Raw genomic sequence first — 13,626 nt, forward strand, 5'->3', positions numbered from 1 at the left:
GGTGCTAAATCTCTCTGAAGCTAAGCTACCCAACTTGGTCTACTAACAAATTGATTCCTTATTCTATTAAAATATAGGGAGAAGGAGATGTTGGTTAAAAAAAAAAAGGTGACCTAATCTTAAACCAAAAATAAAGTTATTCTTTCTTTCATACCAGCACCATGAAAAGAAAACCCAACAACTGGGGTTTGACTCCATGCTTGTAGCATTTAGGAAAGAAAATTAGGCTGCCTCTGGCTATATTTGATGCCTCTACCATACTTTTATGTCCCTTTCTCCCCCAGGGCCCACACTAAATCCTTAGAACACAGAGAAGGAATAGAAAAGTTATATTCACAGGGAGATTGTATATCATTTGTCAACTGCTTGAATACACAACACATTTCCAGTTCTTCTGCCACACCCTAACCTTATGAGGGAGGAGACAACTTCATCTTAATGTCATGACTCTGCAAAGAAATGCCACTGAGTCATGTTTTTCACGCTCTGGTCAGTTGGTCAGGACCCTTGAAGATCACAGAACATTTTAAAATGGATAAAATGCTAAATGGCGTTCCCAATAGTTTTGAGCATTTCAGCATGATCCTAAGCTATACGTTGTGTGTAGTTTGCTTTGGACTTTGTTCTTGCTTACTTACTTATAAAACTTCTTAAATGTACTTCTAAATTACAGCAATTCAGTAAAAAATTCAAACCTTTGGGCTTGGTTTCTTCCCCCTAGCCGCTGAGTCATAAAAATAAATCTCAGCCATTTCAATAGCCAACACGCCCCTCGAATTAAGAATTGGTATTGTTCCCCATGACTCCCTTTCATCCAAAGGTCACACCCAGCTCACATTTGAAGAAAGAAAGAGCTCAGCATTTGCACATTTAATAGGAGAACAGAATCTCTGCCAAGTTGTAGGGGAGAGTTGCATCAGAACCTTCCCGAGAACCTTCCTGAGGAACTTCTTACTAAGGAGTGGCTCTGGGCATGGACTTTAGAGGCAGCCAGACCTGGGTCCAAGTCCCGACACTGTGTGACTTTGATGAATCTGCTTGCTGTTCCTTGTACTGAATATGCAGTGGGGGTGTTAATAATACCTGCCTCATAGAGAGTTCCTAGGAGAACCAAAGGACAGAGGACAAACAGGGCTTGACACATAGTAATTGCCCAAGTGCTTGCTTCTTCCTGCTACAGGCATTTTGGGGCTTAGCCAATGGTGAAGTCCTTCTCCCTTTGCTTTTCTTGCACACCCTGTGTCAGGAGCAACTAGGGTCTCTCCAAATCAAACCTCAAGAAGACACTGCTGGGAGAGGCAGAATATTTACTCAATCCAAAATCCAAGGCCAGGATTTAAATCAGGAAGTCACACACTGGTGGGCTTTTAAAGTTAGGATAACATGTGTAACTTGTAATTCCTTAAATCACACGTGCCAGTTGCATTCACAATGTCTGGCTCATAGCAGCACACACATCTGCCCTCACTCTTTTGAAACCCAAAAGAACTGAAATCCCAGGCTCTAAAGTGACTTCCTCAAGGTCACATACTCAGCTGATGGCAAAGCTGAAGTTGGTACTTGGGTTTTTTTTGGAGAGAAGATAGACTCTATTATTGAGAGTCTTGAAGTCAGTTTGAAGAAACACCTCCCAGATCCCCAAAGTGACCTCCCCAATTTAAAAGGGTTTTCCCTAACCCTTTACCACCATCCCCATCCCTGACCACCACTGAGAAACAAAAATCAGACTACCTTTAGCCCCATGGAAACTGGGCCTGGTAAGTACTGGGGGCCTGAAGGGCAGGGACAGTGCCCTAGGAGAAGGGGGCTTCTTTCCCCGCCAGCCTCTGCAATACAAAGCAGTCTTGGATCTTTCCTTGTGAGCACAAAACATCTGGAAATTTTACAGCCAGATGAAAAGGAGAGCCAGGAACAAAGAGATACAAACATGACCCTTCTTTATCTTCCAGGCCAACTCTGGAGAAGTGACAAACCTGGATCTCTGGGTTCACAGGCTTGGAAAGACCCTTTTGGATTTCAATGGAAATGCTGATTCTGTCCCAGGTATTGCAGGAAAGAGCTGGTTCCAAGCTATGAGGGAAGGGGGAGAGGGGTGTGGCTAACAAGCCGCCCTAGGTCTGAGAAGGAGAGAAGGAGACACCAGGAGTGGCTGGAAACTGCCTTTCTTCATTAATAATTCAAGTAATCATTCAAGAAATATGTATTGAGCACTGACAGAGAGACTCTGGCTCAGAATCCAGGTTGGGAATGGGGGGGCTGGCAGGAAAGACCACTGAAAGCATGTGAAACTAAGCTCAGGCCGGAAGGATAAATAGGAGTAAGCCAGGCAGAGAGTGGTCCCTGAGCCATGGGAGGGCAAACTGTGTTCCAGGACCAGATAATAAATATTTTACTCTTTGTAGGTCATACAGTCTGTCCCAGCTACTCAACTGCACCACTGCAACATGAAAGCAGCTACAGACAGACAATATGTAAAGGCACAAAAGTGTGGCTATGTTCCAACAACCTTTCCTTTTGATGGCTCACATTTGAATTTCATATCATTTTCACGTGCCATGAAGTAGTCTTCTTTGGATTTGTTTTTCAACTCTTTAAAATTGTAGAAGCCACTCTTCACTTGTATTTTAAGAATATTGTTGAGTTGTATGGAGGTTCAAGTCAAGGTCACTCCTGACTAGGGAGATGGTATTCATTTCTAAACTACAGATACTCTCAGATCTTTGTGTCCAGGACTGGAACTAGGGTGAGACATGTGAGCTGCCCACTACTCAAAATTAAAAGAGGCACTCACTGATCAGCACAGGATTGGCACTTGGAAGACCTAAGAGTTAAGTTCCTCCTTAAATTTTGTATCCTGGGCACCTCACACATCTCCCTCCACCCTGGCTCTGCTTGTACCTGTGCATAATGAGGTACATTACTGGGAGGTAGTGGCTTCTTCCTCAACCATTAGTGCTGGCTGTCTTCCTGGTGATGCACAAGTCTGCCGAGTGGAAATGTGTTTCTCTACCACTAGTCTGAGGGACAAAATCTGTGTAAAAAGAAAATTGATCCATAGATAGGGCTGGGATTGTGGCTCAGCAGTAGAGCACTCGCCTAGCACATGCAAGGCCCTGGGTTCGATCCTCAGCACCACATAAAAATAAGTAAATAAAATAAAGGTAAAAGAAATGATCCATAGAATAAAGAGCTTAGGACAAAAGGAAGGAGAGAGAGATGGGAAAAAAACTGAAAACTGGAGATTGGGGATGATCTGAAAGAAGTCAGATAAAAAAAAGGAAATCTTAATTGAAAGTTATTGCACTGGACATGGTGGCAAACACCTGTAATCCCAGCTAGTTGGGAGGCTGAAGCAGGAGGATCATACGTCTGAGGCCAGCCTGGGCAACTTAGTGAGATGCTGTTTCAAAGTAAAATTTTTAAAAAGAGTGGGGATATAGGTCAGTTGGTAGAACACTTGCCTCGCATGCATGAGGCCCTGGGTTCAATCCTGTACCACAAAGACAAAAGAAAGGAAAAAAGGATGTTGTTGCTTATAGGGTAACTTAAGAGACACTGAGAATCAGACTGATGTCCAAAGAACAGGTTTAACAAGTTCACTGTGCATTAAAAGTATAAAACTTCTTTGCCATTTCCTTGACTTTCATTCATTATATCTCTACCTTTATTTAAGTCTCCACTGCAAAGCCTATATCTGATAATGGACTTATATTTAGAATATGTAAAGAACTCAAAAATTAAAAGACAATTCAATAATTTAATAATAGGCAAAGGAGCTGGGGATGTAGCTTAGTGGTAGAGTACTTGCCTAGCCATGTGTAAGGCCTGGGTTTGATCCCCCAGGCTGACAAAAAGCAGGCAGGGGGGAGAAGATAGCAAAGCATTTGACTAGACATTTCTTTTTAAAAAAAGAATACAGATGGTGAACAAGCACATGACAAGATGTTCAAGGTCATTAACCATCGGGAAAATGCAAATCAAAACCACAGTGAAATACCACTTCATAGGTACCAGGATGGCTATAGCCAGAAACAGACAGTAACAAATGCTGCTCAGGATATGGAAAAATTGGACTCCTCATGCATTACGTTACAGAATGTAAAACAGTGCCATTGTTTTCAAAAACAGTCTGTCAATTCCCTAAAAGATAATACAGAGAGTATTTAGAATGGCCCCGCCATTCTAAAACTCCTAGCGGTGTACCCAAGAGAATTAGAGATATATGTCCTCACAAGAGCCTGTACTTGCAAGTTCACAGGGGCACCTGCAAGTTCTCAAGGAGCACCATTCATACTAGCCAAAATTGAAAACAACCCAGCGTCTAGCAACTGATGAATCATAAAGTAAAATAAAATGTGTTATATCCATACAATGGAATATTATTCCACCATAAAAAAATGAAGTACTACATGCTACAATGTAGATGAATCTTGAAAACATCAAACTAAGTAAAAGAAGCCACTTACAAAAGACCATGTATGAGTTCATTCAGATGAAAGTCCAGAATAGGGAAATTGGCAGTGACTGAGAGTAGATCAGTGGCTTCTTAGGGTTAGGAAGGGGGTAAGAGGCGGGAGGAGGGAGGGTGATGTTAAAGGGCACTGGGCTCCCTTTAGAGGTGATGAAAGTGATCTAAAATTGACTGTGGTAAAGGCTGCGCTGTACCCTTTATATGGGTGAGCTATATGGCTTATGAACTGTATCTCAATAAAAATATTTTTTAAAAAAAGAATAAAAAGAAATCAGAGAATCTCTCCTCCCTCCAAGTAGATCTGCTACTGTGCTTCTGAGAAAGGACACTCCTTATCCTCCAAAGGTGATCACAGGTCTTTGCTTTGCTGGAGGCTGAGGTAGTTTTTTAGGGTGCTTTGTGAAGGTTTGAGGGAAGGGCCTGGGATTCAAGGCCGGGGGCCAAGTGTAGGCAGGCTTGCATGAGTGAGCTCTGCAGGATCCATATTTAATGTTTGGCTCTGGATGTGTCCAGGTCAGTTGCTAGAACAAAGCAACACTGAGAGGGGCCCTATTTGGGGTATTGTGGGGACACGTCAGAAGCAAAAAATGAGTCCAGCACCACTCTTCAGAAAGGGCCTGCCTAAGTCACCAGTTAGTCTAGTCAAGGGAATTAGAGGATGGTCACCCCAGCCCCACACTGATGTTTCAATTCCTGAGTGCTGAATCATTTGGTCACTAGGGCAAAACCTCCCCATCACCCCAAGATGCCTATAAACACTAGGGAGGGGGTCTGCTCTACTTGAGTCAGCACTCACAAAGAGGAAACTTATCACTCATGACTGTGTGGCAGTCATTCCATGTGGTGCCTCAGTCAGATGCAGGTTGTGGATGAGACCAGGGCTCCACATGATGGTATTATGCTTCCTCATCCACTAACTCTGATTCTTTTCTGGCCACAGATACAAACTATGACCCACCTTAACGGACCGGGCCTCTGCAGATGCTAATGCCCATTATGGAGGACATCTAGGGAAAAGGAAGGAAATGCTGCTGATACTGCCTCAAGGCTACAGTGGCCCAAATGCATTCACCACAAACCAGAATCCAAGATCAGGGGTTTTTGTTCCATCTCTTACTGAATCCCAGCCAAAGAACAGGTATAACCCCAGAGATACAGAAGTAAGTCTATTCTACACTGTCCCAATGCAGTCATAAAGAAAAGCAGCCCAATCATCACAGAGCTGGCCTGGGGCAGCCCATCACATTTTCCACTGATGCACTAGACGTGACTAAGCTGCCCAGGGATGAGTGGGGGCTGGATTCCCTTGACTCTGCTCAGCAGGAAGGGCCAGCATCGTCCTATACCCATGTCATGAACCTCGGCAATGGAAGAGGCGGCCTGGCATCTCACCAAGAAAGGCTTCCAGCTTCGCCTAAGCACCCCATGAAATTTTAATTATTTCAAGGTCCAAACTGTCCCTGAGCTCAAGGCAACCAAATTTCCAGACCATAAAACAAGCCATGTCATTGTTTCAGCAGCCATCTCTTACAACAGGAGACAGGGGGCTCATTGGATATTTGATCACTCATAAAAGTTATAAATTAGAAGATGAATTTATTATCAATGGATCCCTTTACACATAACAGAGACATTATCTCTCTCTTAAGGTTCAGTTTAGTTCATTTTGAAAGAGACAGAATATAGAATCAAGAATATTTATACCAACAAAGATTTTGCTGTTAAACGCTCAAAAATTGTCATTGCCTCTTAAATTTAATTTTCAGTTTGGTAGTAAAGAATGAAGAAGAAACATCTTAAAAGGAAGAAAGCAGGATATGGAAGCTGGTTTTGACCTTGCTTTTTAGTGTACAATTTTCCTTATCTGATTTTTTTTCTCCTCCTGTGGTACTGGGGATTGAACTTGGCCTCACGCATGTTAAGCAAGTACTCTACTGGTGAGCCACATCTCCAGCCTGAGTCTAATCTAAAAAAACAAAAAAAAAAAACAACATGTTTTTTTACTCTTTTCTCTGTATTTTCTTTTTTAGTTTTTTTTTTTTAGATGTTGATGGGCCTTTATTTTATTCATTTATTTATTTATATGTGGTACTGAGAATTGAACCCAGTGCCTCACACATGCTAGGCAAGCACTGTACCACTGAGCCATCACCCCAGCCCCTCTGTATTTTCTTGATTTAATCTTTTTCATTTTTATTCTTTGTTTTTTATTTCAATCTGAAGATTATTTTTCTATCTTGCCATATATATCTGTGTACAATAAACCCTCTTGTGGATCAAGGCAGGGAAACAACAGAGGAGTTGGTGGAATTTCTGCCCTTTCCACCCCCAGTCCTCCTTCCAGGGCAGGTGGAACTCAGGTTACATGAGGGCAGAAGTAGAACTCCTTGTACTTTACCTTCAGGATAACTCTAGGATTCCAAACTTCCCAAAATTCAGACGGGGAAAGAATTTTTTAAAAGGATAAACACTTTTAACCAATCTTTAACCTGGAGACTAGCTATTTGCCAAAATACCTCACCTTGTTGAGCCAATAAATTGAGAGCAGGAGAGAGGGAATACGACTTTCAAGGGGTTAAGGGGCAGGGCTTTCTTGTTTTACAAGCAGGAGGAGGAGGAGGATACCAATATAGTTAGTCAGCATTCATTAATTCTCATTAATGTCTTCCTCTCAACTCCATTCTTCTCTGCACAGCTGTGCAAATATAAATTAATTAGGCCATTTTGACCAAGGCATCCAAGAAAAAAAATTAATGTGAGGCCAAAGAATTAAATTGAATAAATAACACATTTTTTCAACACGTGGGAAGGATTTTGCAAGCTACCACATCATAGATTGAAAGACATACAGGCATTCCTTGGTAATCATGGGGAATTGGTTCCAAGACTTCCTGAGGATGCCAAAATCTGCAGATATTCAAGTTCCTCATATAAAATGATGTAGTATTTTTATATAACCTATCCATATCCTTCTGTATACTTCAGATCATCTCCGGATTACTTCTAATAAACTAAGATGTTTCAGTTCTATGCAAATAGTTATCATACTATATTATGATAACGACAAGAGAAAAGTCTGTACATGTTCAGAACAGACACAACATTTTTCAAATACTTTCAATCTGTATTTGACAGAACATATAGATGAAGAACCTGCAGACACAGAGGGGTAACTGTTCATTCAAATTCATCCTATTGTAAACATCCCCGAGTAAGATGCCACCAAAGAGCAGAATGAGCTGGGAATGAGACCACCACGAAGCAGGTAGTGAATGGCCCAAGAGAACAGTAGCACTCTCTCTTTGTGGCACTGTGCAGAGAGTAATATTTAACACCCACAATAATATCATTATCTCAGATGGAAGGGCAGTCCCTCTGACAGTTTACATATGTAAATAGGAACAAAGAGGTTAAGCAACCTGCCAGTCAGTGGTAGAGTCAGTTACAATTTGTTTTCAGTGTTTAAAAAATTTTCTTTGGCATTAAACCTATACAAAATAGTGCAGTTCATTTTGACATATTCATAAATGTATATAACATAGTTTCTCCCTTTAAATCCCCAGTACTACCCTTATTCTCCCTGTCCTCCCTTCCCCAATCCCCTTCCTCTACTCTATTGTCTTCCTTCTATTTATTTCTTTATTTGATGCACAATATACATTCAGGTTGACTAGCTCCAGAGACTGCTTCTAACCCTGTCTTTTTCTAGGTACTTGACATTATTCTTGCATTACAGAGAGTAAAAAAGGTAGGGATCGGTTCTTGCCCTTAGCAATTTACAATCTGACTGGTGAACCAGGAAGGACATGCATAAAATAATAAAAAATAGAACAGGAGCACATCATCAGGTGTACATCTTTTAGGTGAAGGAGGCAATTCATGAAAGTTGGGGGCACATGGTATGTATAGCTCATCTGGGCAACACTTGAGAAGGATTTCCACCACATTCTCAACTAAATAACAACATGTTGAGAAGACGATACTTGAGATAAAAATGATGGATCCCTGACACGCCATGGTGTGCGTGCTCAGGAAAAACTCTCCATTTCAAAAATCTCCCTTAAGAGGATAGATGGATGGCCAGCCCATCCCCAGCTGCATCTTAAGGATTAATAAAAATGTCCATAGTCCCCCTGAGCTTGATCTCAGATGGGAGGGCAGTTCCTGCAGTCCCTCTAAAAGAGGTGTGGCAACTTCTCTCAGCCTCCAAAGACTAAGGAGGGAGGAGAATTTGCATCACCTCCTCCTCAGTTCAATTCATTGAAAGTTAACCAGTCCAGCGCCTGTGACTGAGGAAAAGGGCAGATTTGAGAGACGGACCATAAAAGACTCAGAAGAAGCAATCACAGGGCTGCAGAGAGGAGAAAACCGGAAGAAAGCACTGGCATGCAATGAATTATCCTGAAATTTAACCAGACTCACAAGCTTCCTTGAGAAATTATGACAAAGGTTCTGAAGGAACCTGTTTCCATTCCCTTTATCATGTTTCCATTTCTTGTGTGCTCTTAACATTCAAGCATACATGTCTACAGAAACCAGCACTTTTGAGCAGGACATTGTGATGCTTTCAGTGGCAATCTCACAGTTGGAAGTGCTGGGCAACTTATAGTACAAAACAGTGCAGGGAGGCCCCTCACAAGCTTCACACCTGTGACTCATGTGGGATCAGGTGAAGAGCCACAGAAGGAAATCCACAGACACTGGCTGGGGTGAGTGGTCATCTGTGCAGAGCAGGCCTACTCCCCAGGCATACTCCCTGCTGTTCCTGAGAGTCCAAGTAGTATCAGGGTCCTTATTTCAGGGCAAATATTCCTAAAATGTCTCAGTCGAAAAGCAAAGTGCTCAGTTTAAACTCCTAGCTAACAGTTCTCAACTCCATAGAACTCACAGAATCACTAAGGGGACTTTTAAAAAATACCCAAGCTGCACCCAAACCCAGCACTTCTGATTCAAAGAGACTGGGATTGGCCTGGATACTAAGTGTAACATGTAAACGGGGTTTGAATCACCATGTCTAACTCAGCCAAGTTTCAGATAACATAAATATAAATTTATTGCTATTTTCCAATAGCAATAAATTTTGAGAAACTGAATTTTGAGAACAAAATGCCCGGATGGTAATATAATTCTAATTCTGCCATGCACTAGTTAAATGGCACATGACTTCCCAGAGACTTGGTTTCCTCAGCAATGTAATGGGATTAATCACACCAACATTAGAGGGTAGCTGAGATGACTGCATGACTTTGAGCACATAAATAATTTAGCTCAATGCACATGCTAAATGCTCAGTAGATGTCAGGTACCATAATTGATGATGATGGTGATGATCAAAGTACAAATATACCAGTGTTATTTCAATAAAAGGGATGTTTTTTTCTAGATGTTTTTTTTTAGTCCTCAGGCAAAATTTTAAAGGAACTGTGAAGAACTGGAATATGAAAGTTCTAGAAATTATTATTTCATTTATATACAGAGAACTGGTGAATGAAGCAAGAGTATTTCACCAGGATAAGAAAAAAGTGAGAAGGTAAATGGTACTGTCTTCAGATGTGAAGATCAGCCAAGAGCGAGATTCTTAATGAGGACAGACTATGGACAGAAATCAGAGCCTGGAGATTTGGATGAGAATTTTTAAATGAATCTTTATTAATCTCAAATGGAAATTGAGCATTTCCTTCAATTATGAAAACAGGCAACAAATCTAAATATTGACATTTAGGTGACTTGTAGCCCTAGTTAGCTCAGGACTGAGGGGTTTCCCAGGATGGAGCTTATAGTACTCAAATTGAGAAAGTCCCAAGCAAACCATTCCCTTCTTACATTCATCACTATTTTAAAATTATGGTAGTTACCATATTTCTAGACATCACTATTTAGTGTGTTAATAAGGAAGCACTTAAGTTGTCATATCACAATTTTGAAAAATTTATAATCTGATCAACATAATTACAGGCTTTCTATTTCATTTATGCATTTAAAAGCAGTGTTCTAAGTCCACAGGTCTCATCAGTTTGTCAAAGGTCTGAGACCACAGCAGAAAAATTTAAGAGGGAAGAGACAGGGACCATTGGTTGGAAAAATACAGAAACCCAGATTTAAATTCCTTTACATCTGGAAACCTAAAAACAACAATGAATTACATCATAGAAGGGGACTCAGACATTTATCTCCAAAGATAGCCAATGAATGGAGGCATTTTTCTACTACCAGAAAGCTCCCTAATTCCTCCACTCTTGTGGATACATGAACATGTGTTTTGTTGCTTACTTACAGTGTTACAGAGTTGACTCAATCTTGATAGCTACCAATTGGAGTATCTATTTTCCAACAGCTACAAATGCTCCCACTAAAAATTGTAATTTGACAGACTTAATATTTTTCATGAATTAAGACAATGGAAATTTGGATTTTGAAAAGATCAAGTTTAAAGAAATGATCAAATAAACTTGAATTCTTACCGGAGACCACAGGGCTTCTGACAGACATCGGCCCCCACTGTGCCTTATCTCCACTGTGGGCAGAGGTTTCATGACTTTCCCACAAGGCAGTGAGAGGCCATTTCTTTTCTGATCAATGTAATTCCAAGCAACCAGTCCAATGTGGCCAGAAGGCAGGGTTCTCATGATTGCTCTCGTCCCCGTATACACAGATTTCTTTACTTCCCTGTCATTTTTGCAAAATCTCCTGACTAACAAAGTGGACCGTTCCTTTTTGCTTTTAAAAAAGTCTTCTTCAGTATCTTCACAATTATCAGGGAAATCCTCAAAATGGCTCAAAAAAGTCTTAGTAGGTGCACTTTCAGTGAAATCCCCCCTGCAAATGCTATCACTAGAGCATATCACGTCATCCTTCTGGCCAGAGCCCTCAAAGCAAAGGTATTTATGATTCAAGGTGTCCCAATGATCACACTGCAGCTGCCCATTCCTGTTATCACAGTTTTTTGCCAAGTTTACCAGTTTACAAGTATATGCTGTGTAATCTTGCTTTTGCTCCCCCGTAGGAAGTGGGATGCAATTTCCACAATCGTCCAAAATTAAGTTTTCTGATAGGGTATGGAAAGCCTCTGACATTCTTCTGTCAACTTCATAATGAAAATTAAATACTGCCATGTTGCTGTCAGGCTGCACTCTGTGGGTCTCGATGGTCTCAGAGTGACTTCCTGAAGGACTAATGCTCATGGGAGGTGTGTCTATTTCCAGTTTAATTCCAGGGAACACCTTTCTTTCCAGTGGAGAAGGAATTCCAGTTTCCAAACACAGGCCTTCCTCCGTGACAGAGTTGCACGTTTCATAATAGTGGCTCTGAGGCAGGCCACGCTGATGGTTTCGCAGAATGTTGTTGCAGCTAATGTTAAGGTTTTTCACAGAATCTGGCATGCTTTTCTCCCAGCACTTTTCATTGCTGTTCTCATCACTAAGCATTTTCTCCCTTGCTATGGAGAGAACATTAGGCAAGTGGCTTCCAGAAGATTCTTCTTTAAGTTTGTTCTGTTGTGAGATGGTATAAGAGGTCTGCCCAGCTTGCCTGACAGTATGTGCCTTTGGAATACAGATGTCAGAGTTTTCATTATTTTCATCTAGGGCCACCTGGGCAGACACCACTTTTTTCTGAGTCACAGGGATAAGAACGGAAGCTGCCATTTCTTCAGAAGTCATCTTGACCAATGCAGTTTTCAGCTACTGCTGTTGCTCCTCCCTGCTGATCATGTCAAGATTTCTAGAAAACGAGTGATTGTTAAAACAATCTCAGATCTAAACAAGTGCTTCTGAGAAACGTGATGACTCCTTTCAATTAAGTACATTAAAAGCCAAATAAAATTTCCCAGCTATAATTTCCTATTATGAATATTTTATTCTAGATCAGAGTTTTAACATGGAGATAGATTTTCTTTCCTCTGTTATGTGGAGCAAAAAAATTTAGAAATTTAAAAAATCTGAAGACTTTCATTCAGGATTGCATTCTGCAATTTCTGGTCCATCAGTAACTTGCAGTGATTTAAAAATTCAGCTTGAATGTTTCCTGTAAGAAAAGAGATAACATCAAACAATGTGGCACTGAGCATGTTTCCAAAACTGAGCTCATAATTCTAAATTAATACAAAATATAGTACAATTTTGATTAAGAAGTTTTGCAATCAAAAGAAAATGTTTAAAAGAAAAAAAAAATGGGGGGGATGGGGTGTTTAAACATTTCAGAACTTCTGCTTCCAGCCAAAATGGAGTAATAAGAACCAAATTTATTATCTCGCCTTTGATAACTAAACAAATTGATGTGGGTGAGGCAAAGAACAACGGTTTTCAGACACTGGACAGGCAAAACAGAACAGTGATCTCTGAAAGAAGAAAAAAAAATGAAGTAAGCCCTATAAAGGCTCGAATTTATTACTTGGAGAGTGTCCAAGCCATAGGGCAGGAAAAGAAACTCAGGCAGAACCCAACAGTGTACCTGAGAAGAAGAGAAAGAGTTCAGACTTCAGGAAGGTCAAGGAAATAAGTAAAGAGGAACAAAAAATAAGAATGACAGCAGACATGTCATCAGAAACAATGCAACCCAGAGGGAAGTGGAGCAAATCTTTTAAAGTACTGAATTTGAAAGAAAAAAAAAGAAACATTGTTAACGGAGAATTCTATACTCAGCAAAAAAATGTGTTCTGCAAATGAAAATGAATAAAAACTTTTGCAGACATACAAAGCTGAAAGAATTCATTGCTAGTAGACCTTCACTATAAGAAATGACAAAGACAGGAACTGGGGTTGTGGCTCACTGGTAGAGCGCTTGCCTGGCATGTGTAGGACACTGGGTTCAATTCTCAGCACCATAATAAAAAAATAAATAAAAAGATGAAGGTAATTGTGTGCTAAGAGCCAAGTATATGATGCATGGCATTTTTGGTCGAAAGGTGACACCAGCTAGCCATTGAGATGATATGATTATGTTAAGATTTGCATTCATATGGATATTGGACTCCTGCTGTTCACCTAGGCCGGCTACGGGACTCCTGGAGAGTTCCCATTGGTTGGGGAAGTACAGTAGGAGGGAGTTCCGGGGGAGGGGCGCTCTCTGCGGGTCGGGAGGAGGCCGCGTGGGTGGATCAAAAATCTTCCCGGGCGCGTAGCGGACATTGGCGGCAGTTTCAAAAAATAAAGTTTGTT

The 13,626-nt window shown here is 40.9% G+C and overlaps 1 protein-coding gene across 1 annotated transcript in view; it reads right to left on the minus strand.

The window, feature by feature from the left end:
- The window catches only part of Plce1 (phospholipase C epsilon 1), a 251,212-nt gene extending 239,083 nt beyond the window's left edge, over window positions 1–12,129 (minus strand). Inside the window, exon 1 of the mRNA XM_071611080.1 lies at window positions 10,933–12,129. Within this exon, the coding sequence (XP_071467181.1) occupies window positions 10,933–12,129 (1,197 nt within the window). The remainder of the gene's footprint in view (window positions 1–10,932) is intronic.
- Between the last annotated feature and the right edge of the window lie 1,497 nt (window positions 12,130–13,626).

The sequence above is a fragment of the Marmota flaviventris genome, chromosome 4 (genome assembly GCF_047511675.1).
Source record: "Marmota flaviventris isolate mMarFla1 chromosome 4, mMarFla1.hap1, whole genome shotgun sequence".
NCBI classification, from domain to species: domain Eukaryota; kingdom Metazoa; phylum Chordata; class Mammalia; order Rodentia; family Sciuridae; genus Marmota; species Marmota flaviventris.